Below are 15,400 nucleotides of genomic sequence, written 5' to 3'. Positions count from 1 at the left end.
CATCCAGTTAGGCTATACAGTTTGCAATGATGAGTCCTATAGGGTGCATTTGATATATAACGCAGTGCAGCATGGTAGAGTGGGTCAAGTTTGGCCAACACAGTGGGACAGGCAAATCTATAAATCGTATCACCAGCTGGGACAGGAATAAGCCAGAGACCAACCTTTTACGGGATGAAGTTGAAAAACAACATTTAAGTCTGTAAAGGAAGCCAAGAGTGAATTTCAATTTCTTAATTAGAACTTCAATATGGTGTTTGAAGTTGAGATTACTGTCCAACCAAAAGCCAAGATATTTGTAGGTATCGACAAACTCAACAGAGATGCCATCAAGGGTGTCAATGGAGAGGCAAGAGGACGCTGACTTGGGAGCAAAAAGCATTGCTTTGGTTTTCTTACTGTTCAAAAGCAGTTTAGAATCAAGAAGCGCATGCTGCAGCGTGATAAAATCAGATTTTAAATTGGAAACGGCCATATCCAGAGAAGGAGCATATGAGTATACAATAGTGTCATCAGCATACATATGATAGGTAGAACATTGCATCTGATTACAAATAGTGTTTACATATAATAAAAAGAGCAAAGGCCCCAAAATAGAGCTCTGTGGAACTCCCTTCTTCAAGGTGACAGGGTCAGAGACAGTACTACCCAACCTGACGCATTGAGTACGGTCGGTTAGATAACTCTGAAACCAGCAAATGGCATTATGACCGAAACGAGACATCAACATAACATTAGACATAATGTGGTGATCTACAGTGTCAAATGCTTTGGCCAGGTCAATAAACAATGCAACACATACAGATTTGTTATCCAAAGCAGCCTTAATATCGTCTAAGACTTTCAGACCGGCAGTCACAGTACTGTGCTTTGATCTGAATCCAGATTGCATAGGGTTAAGGATGTTGTGTGAATTTAAAAAAAGTTTTAGCTGAGTAGAAACTAGGGACTCAAGAATCTTTAATAATGCAGAAAGATTTGAGATAGGACGATAGTTATTTAACTCCGTGGGATCACCAGCTTTCAAGAGGGGCGATACCAGAGCTTGCTTCCACACAGCTGGCAGTGTGTGAGTGGACAAGGAGAGATTACAAATATCAGTTACTGGTTGTGCTATAATCTGAGCTGCAATTTTTTAAAATAACGGGTCGAGGCCGTCAGGCCCGGCAGACTTTTTAGGATCAATTGATTGCAAACCCTGTAAGACTTCAGAGACCGAGAAATAAGCTAAATCAAAAACAGGGGAGTTCATCTCTTGACAAGGGCTGTGAGTGCGACCATTTAGAGAGTCATGACTTTGCTCATCAAAAATGTGACCAGCCTTTTTGAAGTGAGCATTGAAAGCATTAGCCATACCATCTGAATCTGAAATAAAAGAATCACTGACCTTCAGTTTTTTTGGGAAACTAGAAACCTTCTTGTTCTGAAGTGATTTAATTGTTTTCCAGAACATAGAATGGTCATTAAAACAATCAGTGGTTAAGCTCAGATAGTAATCAGCTTTAGCTTTTTTAATAAGGGCTGAACATTTATTTCTGAGGACACGAAAAAGAAGCCAGTCATCACTAGTGTTAGACTTTCTAGCTAAAGACCATTGCTTATTTCGATCATGAATTAGATCCGATAGTTCTCTAGTAAACCATGGAGTGTTCCTATTCTTAACTCTGAATTTTCTAAGGGGGGCATGTCTATTAATAATCGATAAAAAGTGATCAATAACAAATTGGACGGCGACATCGACAGATGGAATTAACGCTATGAAGTGCCATTTAACCTCCGCCAGATCGTGTAGGAAAGCGCGTAGCGCCTGAGCACAATAAGGCCCTTGGCTTTGGGCAACTTAGTGCTCCTAACGCAACCACTAGTGCAATGGTCGCTGATATCATTAGGAAAAATACCAACAGACACATACTTATGAGCTGCATTTGTTAGAATGACATCTATAAGGGTATCGTTATTGGGTTTGGCAGGATTTATTCTAGTGGGATTATCAATAAACTGAGTTAAATTCAAAGAATCACAAACCTGCTTAAACTGTGAAGAGTTATCACTCAACCAGTCCCAATTTAAATCACCAAATAATATGATTTCAGAAGAAAACGTAGACAACAATTCAGTAAGGCTAGTAGTTGCATCCATGATGGCCGATGGAGGCCTATAACAGCCAATAACAGTGAGAGGAGCATTTGCTATAGTTATTTGGACTGCTAGAAACTCAAATTGCCTTGGAATTGAAATTGAGTGAAGGACTGAGCACTGTAATTTCTCAGCAGTGTATATTGCAACACCACCAGCTCTGCCCTTACGATTTGCTCTGAATACATTATATCCATCAATGTGAATAACAGTGTCAGTGAAAGACGGTTTTAACCAGGTTTCAGAAACTACAACAATATCAGGCTTGGCAACTAAAAACCAAGTCTTGAAAACATCTAATTTGGGCACTAGTCTTCTAGCATTAACATGCAGAAAACCCAATCCTTGCCTACAGCTAAACTCATTCGGAGTTGGCAAATGATGCAGGGAAGAAGAGAAACACTCAGGACCAGGGTTAATGTTAACGTTACCAGAGAGTAAAAGCAGTAACAATATTAACAGTCTGGAAGATGATTTTTTCACATGGGCTCTGGACGCGTCGCTCCTCAGGGTGCGGGGCTGCTCCGATCCTTCGATATTAACGAGTCCAGAGTAAAAAGGGCATACGGGAGAGCGCATTTCGTGCCATGAAACGTCAGCTTTTGGTAAAAACTATCCGATGTAGTCAGCGCTCCAGAGGTTCCACCATCCGAATGTCCGAAGTGAACAGAGATATTGCTTGTTAAAGTTATCTTATCTTAGCCAGCGCCATATAGATAGATTATATCTATATGGCGCTGATCTTAGCTATCTCTTAGTGGAGGAAAACAATTGGGACATCACTTACGCGACTCTGGGATTTGTAGTCTTTCTAGTTGCATATTTTTCATCGTCTTATATTTCAACAGTTTTACGACAAACTGTGACTTTTTTTACATGGAAATTATTTGTTAAGATTGACACACATCATATGTGTAATTCATGGTACAATTCAAACGGGATCGAAAGATAAGTTTCTCTCTCCATTGACTTCAATACATAATTTTTCCGAAATAAGGTCCCATGGACCGGAAGTAGATGGGCGTGACTTCGCCTCTCTATGTACAGTGGGTGGAGCCCTGATGCCTAAACGCCCTGTCGTCCAACCACATTGAGTCACCACACTGCCCCTGACCGGCTTTTGGTTAACAGCCACTGCACCGCAACCTCCTCTCCTCCGGTTTTGACCGTAGAGAAGTGGGAGCCGCAGTTTACCTGGCTGGTAGGGCACACTCAGACACGCTTACCTCGTGAATAGTGTGCCTGGAAAACAGTGAGGAGGGCTCTCCCCTCCCGCCCATAGGCAGTCCCCCCCAGCCCTGTATGGGGCTTACTGCACACCATGTCTCCCGGGTCCCTAAGGAGCATGGGAAAACAGAAGTGCATTATGTCCAGGGGGGGTCAGATACCTGCTGACCCCAGCCCTGCTTGCAACCTACCGTGCACCATGACTCCCAGGTCCCTAAGGAGCATGGGGAGAACGTAAGTGCACCATGTCCCCCACACTCAGACACGCTTACCCCGTGAAGAGTGTGCATGGAAAATAGTGAGGAAGGCTCTCCCCGCCTGCCCATATGCGGGGAGTCCCCCAGTCCTGTATGGGGCTTACTGCGCACCATGTTTCCCGTGTCCCTAAGGAGCATGGGAAAATATAAGTGCACTATGTCCAGGGGAGGGGGGGGTCAGATACCTGCTGACCCGCAGCCCCCCCCCCCTCACCAGCTCTGTGTTGCCTCAGCAAGAACAGATGATGAGAAGGAGCCAGACATGTCCAAGAGATAAAACCTTATGAAGGGGCCTGGCGTGGACCAAGACGCCGCCGCACATATGTCCTCCACACTCACTCCGTTAAATAAGGCTGTTGACACAGCCATACCCCGTGTAGAGTGTGCACGGACCCCCGTGGGGAAGGCTCTCCCCGCCTGTCCGTAGGCATGTGAGATGCACTCGCAGAGCCATCCTGCCAGGCGTTTTTTGGACAGAGCTTTACCGGCCACGCCGCCCCCAAAGTATACAAACAGTTGTTCAGTGTGCCTAGTGGCAGCCGTGCGCTCCACATAACATGTTAGCGCACGCACCGGGCAGAGGAGGTGCAATTTAGCCTCCCTGGCCCCACTATGGGGTGGAAGATTAAAGCCCCCTAACTGAATAGCCCTTGACATGAACGAGCTCCCTAGATTATTGGGAACAAAGGAGGGTTCGGTCTGAGTGACGCCCCGCTGCGGTCACCCCGGCTCAACAAGCAACTTGGGTGCATCGACAGAGCGGTCAGCTCTGTCACTCTCCTGTCCGAAGTTAAGGCAAGTAGCAATGCAGACTTCCATGACAGTGCTTTCAGGGAGGAGAGCTCCAGAGGCTCAAATGGTTCTGTGACCAGAGCCTTGAGCACCAACGGCAGGTCCCCTGCAAAAACCGCTTCATAAGCGGCTGACTGAAGGCTGACCTGCCTCCAAATCCCTCATGGCAGGACGAAATGGTTGCTGCATACACCTTAATTGTGGAATAAGCCAGCCCCCTGTCCACCAGTATATGTAAGTAGGTAAGAATAGAGCCCAGCGTGCACGACAGAGGCTCTAGACTCCTTCCTTCACACTATTGCCGGAATCCCGCCCACTTTGGCCTGTAACAGGCTGTGGTGGATTCTGCTCTTGCTGCTTGGATAATCTGAATAACGTTATCATACAGCCCCACCTTTCTCAGCCTGTCCCTCTCAGGAGCCAAGCCTGGAGAAGTTGGCCCAGAGTGGGTAACGCCCCTATTGCACCTGCTTCCTGAGACAGCGCTCCCCAGACCTGAGGAATCGCCCAGGGCTGGCCCACCATCATCTGTGTTACCCCCGCGTACCACGGCGCCAGGCGGCGATCTGGGGCCACCTGGATGATTGACAGCTGTTCCCGCTTCACCCTCTCCAGGAGGGGGGGGATAAGGTGCAGCGGTGGAAAGGCGTAAAGCAGCTTTCTTGGCCATGGCTTGTGTGCAAATGCGTTGACCCCCAAGGGCGGGTTGTCCCACTGAGCCAGGGAGAACCACAGGGCACAGTGGCTGTTGCGCCGATTGGCGAACAGGTCCACCTCTGCTCTCCCGAACTGAGTCCAGACCTGCTTCACCACCTCCGGGTGAAGCCTCCACTCGTCTGGCAGGGGTCCGCCTCTTGTCATGAGGTCGGCCCCCCCGTTCTCCCGTCCCGGGATGTGCAGGGCCCTTAGAGACAACAAAATCTGTGAAAGTGTGCATCTCGACAGGGTGACGACAATACCTATTGACGCAGCAACCACTGTAAGTTATATTCTTGTTTAATTAGACTTCTCTGTTTCATTTATTCTACTCTGTATAATTGTTCTGTAGTTATTGTAGCTAAAACGGCGCTTTTGAGAGATTTTAAATCTTAGATCTGCTCAAGGGAACCTGTTACACAGGTCGCAGTGGGCACTCAAGCCTGCATTACAATATAGGCAGGGCCACTCTGCTGTCGCCCATCAGCTGTGAGAACTCAGCAATCAGGCGTCCATTTTAGGTAGCTCTTTCCTGGAGCGTCAGCTTCAGCGTCAGACAGCCTAAGACTGACAAAGACATTGGAGTCCTGCGGGAGTAAGACGGACAAAGACATTGGAGTACTGCGGGAGTCACGAGGGAGGCAAAGAGGAGGCAAATCCTACTCTGATTTAGCTAATTACCGCTGGTGTCTTATTTTCTTTTCTTTAGTTTTCTAGCCCCTCATGCTATAATCATGTGTATTTTCTCCATTCCTGTTCATGTATCACTGGCCCCGTGTATCTCCTAATCGCTATAACCAGCCTGCTCTCGTCTATCCCACATGCTCCACTGAGATCCAACATCTAGTTTCAGGTGGCCTGTGGAACTGCCAGTCAGCTGTCCCTAAGGCTGACTTCATCTCTGGCTACGCCTCCCTGCAGTCCCTGGATTTCCTTGCTCTCACTGAGACCTGGATTACTCCATTCAACACATCCACCCCAGCAGCTCTCTCCACAGCATATTCCTTCTCCCATACACCCAGACCCACTGGCAGAGATGGTGGCACTGATCTCCTGCTCTCTCCCAAATGGAGCTTTTCCCTCTTCAAGCTACCTAACTTCACTCCGTCCACCTTTGAATTCCATGCCGTCACAGTAACCCATCCTATACAATTAACCATTGTTGTTCTCTACCGTCCACCAGGCGCCTTGGGGGACTTCTTGGAGAAATTAGATAATCTCCTCTCACACATCCCTGAAACTGGCCCTCCCGCTGTACTTCTTGGAGACTTCAACCTCCAGACAGGGAAGATAGACAAACTAACATCTCTGTTAACCGCCTTTGCTTTCTCACTGTCTCCTTCCCCACTAACTCATAAAGCTGGCAATGTCCTTGATATCATATTCTCAAGGAACTGCGCTACTTCTAACCTCTCTGTAAACCTGCTCCACACATCCGATCACTTCTTCATTTCATTCTCTCTACCCCTTTCCAAACATAACAAACTAATCTCTTCTCATCCTGCACCTGACCGCCGTAACCTTCGTTCCCTCTCCCCCTCTACCTTTGCCTCATCGGTGCTCTCAGCCCTCCCTTCCTCTGACTCGTTCCAACTGCTGCCTCCAAACTCTGCTGCCGTGACGACCTCCTAACCTATCAGGCTCTCCTCTCCTCTTTCTCTGCTTCGATCTCTCAGGCAAAAAGCACTTTCTTTCAAGATAAGATCCAATCTTCCTATTCCAATCCCAAAAAACTATTTTCCATCTTCTCCACCCTCCTCACTTCTGTCAAGCGACTTTGTTTTCCACTTTGAAAAAAAGGTTGATGATATTCGCTCTTCTTTTTCTGACTCACCTTTACTCACCGCTGGGTCACCAGACCCTCCTTCCACCAACACACTAACATCCTTTTCCCCTCTCTCTCCAAGTGAGGTTCTTACCCTCATTACCTCTGCCCGCCCTACCACCTGTCCTCTGGACCCGATCCCTTCAAACCTCCTTCAGACTATCGCTCCTGATATTCTACCGTTTCTCTCCCATTTCATCAACACTTCTCTAACTTCTGGTCACTTTCCAAACAGTCTCAAGGAGGCAAGAGTAAACCCTCTCCTAAAGAAACCCACTCTCAACCCGTCTGATGTTATAAACTATAGGCCTGTCTCTCTCCTGCCGTTCCTGTCTAAAACACTTGAACGCGCTGTCTTTAAACAACTCTCCTGTTATCTCCATCAGAACAACCTTCTGGATCCGCACCAGTCTGGTTTCAAGGCAGGTCACTCCACAGAAACTGCTCTCATTGCTGTCACTGAGGAACTGCACACTGCCAAAGCAGCATCCCTCTCCTCTGTCATCATCCTGTTGGACCTGTCTGCTGCATTCGATATGGTGAACCATCAGATCCTCCTTCGCACTCTCCAAAAACTTGGAGTTTCAGGCTCTGACCCAAGTTCCCATCAGCAAAAACACGTGGGTTTGCTATCCTGGCTCCAACATGGTGGAATGAGCTCCCCATTGACATCAGAACAGCAGAAAGCCTGCACATCTTCCGGCGCAGACTGAAAACTCATCTCTTTCGACTCCACTTCGAGCGATATAATTATTAACAAAGCACTTATATACTAATAAAGGACTGGCTTATCTATAGCCAGTTGAGTAGCACTTGAAATGTTTGGTTCTATGAAACATGATGTACTTATATGATTCTGTTTTCTTCAAGGTTGTGTCTTCCTGGTCGAATGTACTTATTGTAAGTCGCTTTGGATAAAAGCGTCAGCTAAATGCAATGTAATGAAACCCACAGCCACAGGTTCTCTGCTGCGGTCAACAAGGCTATTGAGCGGATTCTGCCCTGCCTGTTGATGTACGCCACTGTGGTGCGGTTGTCGCTCCTTACTAGCACATGTTTGCCCTGTATTAAGGGTTTGAAGTGCTGTAGGACCAACATCACTGGTTGCTGTGCCGCACCTCTGCCAGAGGCTAGCAACCACCCACAGCTCTCTCTAGGCACGTCCCCCCCCATCCTGTCACTGAAGCGTCTGTGAAGACTGTGATATAGGAGGTTACCTGCGCCAGTGAAGCTCCCCTCCGCAGATTATCTGGGGATCCCCAGAATCAGAGGTTGCTCTCTACTGAGGGGGGGATGGTCACCAGACGCCGTTTGTGTCTTTTGAGATCTAAACGAAGGCCGATACACCACCTCTGCATGCGACGTGCATGCAGGAGTACGAGTGGCACTACGGAGTGAGCAGCCGTCATGAGACCCAAAGTCTGCATGATGGTCAAAGCTGTCACCGTCGCCTCCTGACGCAGCCTGCAGACCGCCCGTAACAGGGACGCCTGTCTGCTTTCTGTCAGGGTGGCCCGTAGCCTGCCTGCATCGAGCATCACCCCCAGATATTCTACCTGCTGGTGAGGTATGGGGGAGCTGTTCTTCCAATTGATCAAAACCTTAGTTAGGTGAAGGATCAACTGGGCTGTGTGAAACATTGCCCATTCCCTGGACCTGGCCATGCCTATGAGGTCGTCCAGATAAAAGAACACCCTCATGCCATGGTCGCGCAGCGGTTGCAGCACCGTGGCCACACATTCGCTGAACATGCGTGGGGATAGGGAGTAGCCGAATGGCAGTCTGTTGTACTCGTAGGCTTCCCCCTGGAAGGCAAAACGCAAATACACTCTGTGTTTTGGAGCAATTTCAACATGAAAGTAAGCATCCTTCAGGTCGATGGTTGTAAACCAATTGCCTGGCTGCACCAGTCCCAGTAACTGTTTCATAGTCAACATATGGAACTTTTTGCATGCAATGTGCCGGTTCAGGCCTCGAAGATCCAGAATGGGCCTGAATTCTCCTGTTTTCTTGGGAACCAGAAAGTACAGGGAATAGTGCCCCTTCTCTCTGTTTTGGGAGTGCACAACAGACAGCGCCTGTTTCTGCAACAGGGCCGGAACCTCTGCTGAGAGGAAACCTCTTGGGATGAAAGATGTGCCTCTCTTATGCCTCTGAATGAAGGAGGGACGCTGCAAAACTGGAGTGAATAACCCAGTCTCAGTGTCCTATCCATCCACTCTGTTAACACACAACTGATTTTCCATTCCCCATAACACTGTGTTAGGGGAGCTGCATAGCTGCAGCTATGAAGCTGTGATACTCTCTGGTGGCCCACTCCGCCGTCAAAAACCCTCCATAAAAGGAAGTTTGACCCATGGGGGCCTGACACAGAAAGGGCCGTTTTTCAATAATGCTGTTTTCACTCTGAGAAAAAAACGACCGATATTCCACTGAGGTCCCTGAACGCGGTCCTCTGCTGACGCAGGACCGGGACAGGGGCTCTGCGGGATCACCCAGCCTGGCCTCGTGGGGCCCTCTGGTACCGCCGCGCATAACTGGGCGGGTGAGCAGGAGAGGCAGCGGGAGCTATGGGTGCTCCGGCCCTACGCCTGTCTCTCGTCCTCATTGTCGGCCCAAGCTCGCCCCGCTGATGGAGAGCCAGCGGCAGCATCCGGCTGAGCTGCTCTCTCTCCTCCTCCAAGCGGTGAAAGAGCTGTGTTACCGCGGTAACGGACCCAAAGAGCCCTGCCGTGGATATGGGGGCTCCCAGGAGATCGTCACGGTCCGATCTTGCCAGTGCCGTGAGTCCCAACCACACAAGGCATGACCCCACTGTGGCTAGGGACATCACGCGGCCAGCTGATGCCACCACACCGTTAACCAGATTATTAATCTGTCCGATGCAGCGGTCCGCATAATTGCCCGGGTCGTCCTGTGACGAGGAGGCGGAAGCTTCCTGTTGAGGGGTAATTAAGGATGCCCCCAACACGCCCAGATTGTTGGCCGCCGCGGCCATCTGTGCCCCGAGGCGGAATATCCTATCCAGGTACTCTAACGCCTCACGGTCACGAGGCAGCGGGGGCAGGGGTCTTCTCCCCTCCGCCCAACCTACTGCCTGGGGAAGAAGATGGGCCGCCAGGCTCTCATCCAGGGGGGGCACACCGGGACACATAGAGTCCGAGAGGCCCTGCACCCTCAGCAGGCAACCGAAGCCCTCGCTATCAGGGGTTGCCGCCATGTCGCCTCCACACACTGCCATATGTCCGGCAGCGGGGGCGAGACAAAAGCTGGCTGGGCCGGCTGGACCGGGCCATAAAACCCCTGACGGAGTCGGCTCACCGGTCTGGGTGGTAGCGGAGGAGGAAGCATCAGGCCCACACACTCCGCTGCCATGGCCATCACCAGCGGGAAATCTTGGCGAACAGATCGGCGTGGTGGACCCTCGTGGCCAGAAGCGCCCGATAGTGAGAAGTCCTCGTCTTCTTCCTCGTCTGCAAATGGGGCAGCGCGGCCCGTTGGAAGGGCGAAGACAAATGGCACCTCTCCGTCCACCTCGTGGTCCATCTCCACCACCTCCACTTGGTCCTGAGAATCGTCCTCAGGTACGGCATATTGTGCCTGCCGGAAATGGACCAGGCGATGCTGCCGTCGGAGCCGCGGGAGCGCCCGACAGGCACTGCAGGTCGGGGAATGTCCGCCACCCTCCATGGCGTGGTCGGCCCCCAGACATTCAAAGCAAAACTGATGTGGATCCGCGCCCGCAATCAAACCAGGGCAGGTGGGGCATGCACGAGCTTCCAATAACGGTGAGTCTATTTTCATTCTAATCTTCGTTCGTTTAACTCTCATTCGGCTGTCAGCACGTCTGAAGAGAAAAAGGATAGTGGGCGGGGGGGGTAGCTGCCTTATATACTGTGGGCCTGCGCGCGCATTCAGGTAGGCTCGCCCCGATTGGCCGGCTACGTTTACGTAATTCAGTAGGTGAAAGCACGCACAGCATGATAGAGAGTAGTACCCATATAGTCCAGTAGAGAGCGGAGCCTGTGTGAAATATAACCTTATAATACAGAAAATAATAAATCGTTTATTAATTAATTTTGTTAGAAAGTCACTGGTAAAAAAACTGAGAGAAAACCATTCCATAACAATTACCTTTGCTGTCCTGTTTACCCTTTCCAGACCTCCACGCAGTTGGCTTGAAGAAGGGGATGTTTTTCAATCCCGACCCCTACCTGAAACTTTCGATCCAGCCTGGAAAGCACAGCATCTTCCCCTTGCTGCCACACCATGGCCAGGAGAAACGCTCTGGAGTGGTCTGCAACACAGTCAACCCACAATGGAGCAATGAGGTACATACACATACAGGGTGGTACACACTCATGTACATTTCAACTTAATTATCTGTAGCCATACTGTTTCCTGTATCATATGTGTATTTCACTGTGCTAAATGCAATCCTCTGTGAGGCTTTACAGCAACTTAAAGGTAGTTGCTATCATTAAGCAAGAGCAGAGCAGTTTCAATATGAATAAGGTAAAACATTTCAGTATAAAAAGGGAAGGCTAGGTTTCGGTTTGGGTGCAAGACGGAGGTTAGAAACATGTTTCTGTGTGTTCTGTAGTCTAAAGATAAGGATTATCTCAAATTTAGAAAGATTAATAATAGACAGCAAGCACGGTTAATTATTTTTACTCTGCTTAGTTGAATACTCGATTCTTATAGGTCAATATGGACATTCAGTCTGCTCTTTCTGAACAGCAGACCGCTGATAGGGATAGCAGACCATTGCTTAGGACACTTTGATTGTGATGAGGAACCATGTGCAGTCAAATCAATCTGCAGAAAGTAGTACACTCAATTTGCTTTGGCAAAACAAATTAGTTTTCCATTTCTTTATGCAGTTTCCTTTCAAGAACTGATATTTTAATATAAAATCAGTGGTACAGATATTAAATTACTGGAACAATAAGATGCAGCTTATAAGTGTGGATAAAACGAATTAAAACAAAGGGAGTATTGTGTGCTTTTCCTGTTTCAGAAGTAGAGTATGAGGATGATTGTAATTCATGAAAATCATGTCAACTCTGTGGCAAATACAATTAAAAGTTGATCATGATTTAATTTCCTCCTTTAATGACTTATTGGACGTCTGTCCTATTAGTGTCCTTCTTTCATGTGTTATCTAGTTTCAATCCTCAGGTGAAGATGCAACCAATGCAGTCATTGGTTCAAATAAACCGCTTGTACATTGGCTGTTGTAGAATATTCTCAAGCAGTGGCGGCGCCAGAGTATTTTTGTTGGGTAATCTATGGTAGGGCTGACCCATACAGTGGTGGGGCTCAAGTCAGTATTTGCAATGTAATTACATACATAATAATAATAATAATAATAATAATACATTCCATTTATAAAGCGCTTTTCCTGGTGCTCAAAGCGCTTACAAGCAAGTAAAACAAAATAACAACAAAAGTAGAAAGTGCTAAGCTAGGAGGAATACGGGCAAGGGGTTAGTTGATTAGGAGTTGAAGGCAAGAGTGAAAAGGTGAGTTTTGAGGGATTGTTTGAATGATGTGAGAGTTTTGGCGGATCTGACGTGGCTGGGGAGGGAGTTCCAGAGTGTGGGGGAGGCTGCTGCGAAGGCCCTGTCACCCCAGGTCCGGAGCTTTGTCCTGATGGGCTGCAGTAGGTTAGCTTCAGCAGACCTGAGGCGACGGGTGGGGTTGTGTCGTTGGATGAGGTCACAGAGGTAGGGGGGGGCAAGGTTGTTGAGGGCTTTGAAAGTGAAAAGTAATATTTAAAGTCAATGCGGTGTTTGATGGGGAGCCAGTGGAGGTGATGGAGGATAGGGGTGATGTGGTCGGAGGGTCGGGTGGAGGTGAGCAAGCGGGCAGCTGAGTTTTGGACATATTGAAGTTTTTTTAGTGTGAATGCAGGTGATCCAAAAGGTATGCTGTTGCAGTAATCCAGTCGGGATGTTATAAAGGCATGGATCAGAGTTTCAGCAGCGGTCGATGAGAGGGAGGGTCTAATGCGGGCGATGTTCTTTAAATGGAAGAATGCTGTTTTTGTGACCTGGTTGACGTGAGGGAGGAAAGTGAGGGTGGGGTCGGGGATGATGCCAAGGTTACGGATGTGAGTGGAGGGGTTGACAATGGAGCCATCGATGGTAAAATAAAAATCTTGGGTTGAGCGGGTAAGTGAGTTTGGGCCAATGATTATAAGTTCCGATTTGTCACAGTTAAGTTTTAGAAAATTGTTTTGCATCCAAATTGTAATGTCAGTGAGGCAGGTGCTGAGCTGGGAGTGTGTGGTTGGAGAAATTGATTTTGTTGAGAGGTAGAGCTGCGTGTCATCAGCATAACAGTGGAACTGGAGTTGGTGTTGACGGAGGATTTGTCCAATTGGGAGGATGTAGATGATGAACAGAAGGGGACCAAGTACAGAGCCCTGAGGGACGCCATGATTGACAGGGGCTATGGGGGATTTGGAGTTGTTAATGGAGATGAATTGATGTCTGTCAGAGAGATAGGATTTAAACCAGGAGAGGGCAGTACCGGTAATGCCAATGGAAGACTGGAGGCAGTTGATGAGGATGGAATGGTTAATCGTGTCAAATGCGGCTGTTAGGTCAAGGAGAATGAGAATTGAGAGGGAACCAGAGTCAGCAGAGAGGAGAATGTCGTTGGTCACTTTGAGTAGGGCAGATTCTGTGCTGTGGCGAGTACGGAAACCAGATTGAAAAGGTTCATGAAGGTTATTGCAGTCCAGATGGGATTTTAGTTGGGGGGCAACAGTTCGCTCCAGCATTTTTGACAGGAATGGGATGTTAGAGATGGGCCGGTAGTTATTGAGGGAATCAGGGTTGAAACCAGGTTTTTTGATTATGGGAGTGACAGCAGCGAGTTTCAGATCAGGGGGGATGAGTCCAGTGGACAGAGAGGAGTTAATGACTGTGGTGATAAGATGAGTGAGTTGGGGGAGGCAGGCCTTGACAAGGGTGGAGGGCATGGGGTCCAGGATGGAAGTTGAGGTATTCATGCCGGTGACTTGGGCAACTATGTCCAGTGAGGTAATTTGTCTTAAGGCTGTAAAAGGGTGCCTGGAAGGAGGAGGGTAGGCAGGTTCCGGAAAAGGATGGGTGGTGGACGAGACGGAGGAGTTGGCTATGTTGCTGTGTATTATTTCAATTTTGCTTTGGAGGAATGATTCACACTTTGAGGTGGTGAAGGAGTTTGAGATATTATCCATGGGGTTGAGGAGCTTGTTATAGTTGAAAAAAGGGACTTTGGGTTATTGCTGCCAGATTGTATTACAGAGGAGTAGTGGAAGGAGCATGCACTGTTGAGGGCATCTTTGTACTGCTGTTGGTGCAGTCTATAAATGTCTTTGTGGATAGTGAGACCAGTTCGTTTAGCATGTCTTTCGAGCTGGCGACCTTTCGTTTTGAGGCAATGGAGATGATCGGTGTACCAGTGTCACGATCTGTCTGTGTTGTGTTTTGTCTTGTCTTTTTCTGTCTTTGGTTTCCTGTTTTATTTTTAAAAGTGTTCACCTCCAGTTTTGCCTGTTGCTTTCTGTCTGTTTTCCCTCCCTGATTACCCGATTGTGTTCACCTGGTGCCCCTGTGTTTTCTCCTCCCTCCTCAACCGGCCTCTTGTTTGTTTGATTAGTCATGTGTGCATTTAGGTTCTGTGTTTTCTGTTAGTCTTTGTTAGTTCCTTGTTGTTGTTGGACTGTGTTCACTGAGAAGAGTTCTGTCTTCAAACCTTGAAATAAAGGTATTAGATATTTTCTGTTAATCTGCATTTGGGTCCTGCTTGCCTCTCTCAACCCTGACAGAAGGAACTAACAAAGGATGGGCCCAGCAGATCCGTTTGAGTTGGAATTACTCAGTTTGTCCTTTTCTTTGGCTGGCTGTTCTGATAAGTGGAGGGGAGCATCTGGAGTTCAGCAGCGAGAGGCTGCTCTGGCTGAGGCACACCAGATGGCTATGGAGAAGCCAGATTTTGTGAAATTCTTACCTGGCTGGATTTTGGATTTCCTCTCGGTGTGTTATCCCCTGCCTGCTAGCCCCAGCCATGCTGGCTCCCTGCCTCCCAATTCCCAGTATGACACCACACGCATCGGTGTGTTCCGTCTGGAGTCAACCCTTGCTTCTGCCCCAGTTCCTGCTCCTGTCCAAGAGTCGTTCTCTGGAACTCGTCTGGCTTTTGGAGGTCCACGGAGCCTCCAAAAGGCTCCTAAGAGAAGAAGTTGCAGGTCCAGGCTTAGTCCTGGCCCCAGCAGCCATGGTTCCAGCCCCAGTTCTGGCCCCAGCTGCCATGGTTCCGGCCCCAGTTCTGGCCCCAGCAGCCATGGTTCCAGCCCCAGTTCTGGCCCCAGCAGCCATGGTTCCGGCCCCAGTTCTGGCCCCAGCAGCCATGGTTCCAGGCTCAGTCCTGGCCCCAGCAGCCATGGTTTCGACTCCAGCCCCTCGTCTCTGGC

General features: G+C 48.7%; 1 protein-coding gene across 1 annotated transcript in view; it reads left to right on the top strand.

The window, feature by feature from the left end:
• The window catches only part of LOC117561190 (E3 ubiquitin-protein ligase HECW1), a gene marked incomplete in the record, with an annotated part of 206,653 nt that overhangs the window by 103,311 nt on the left and 87,942 nt on the right, over nucleotides 1-15,400 (top strand). The window contains 1 exon segment of the mRNA XM_034238491.1: nucleotides 11,095-11,264. Coding sequence (XP_034094382.1) covers nucleotides 11,095-11,264 — 170 coding nt within the window.

Source organism: Gymnodraco acuticeps, unplaced genomic scaffold, assembly GCF_902827175.1.
Source record: "Gymnodraco acuticeps unplaced genomic scaffold, fGymAcu1.1, whole genome shotgun sequence".
Classification (NCBI taxonomy): domain Eukaryota; kingdom Metazoa; phylum Chordata; class Actinopteri; order Perciformes; family Bathydraconidae; genus Gymnodraco; species Gymnodraco acuticeps.
This window is presented reverse-complemented; position numbering and strand designations above follow the sequence as displayed.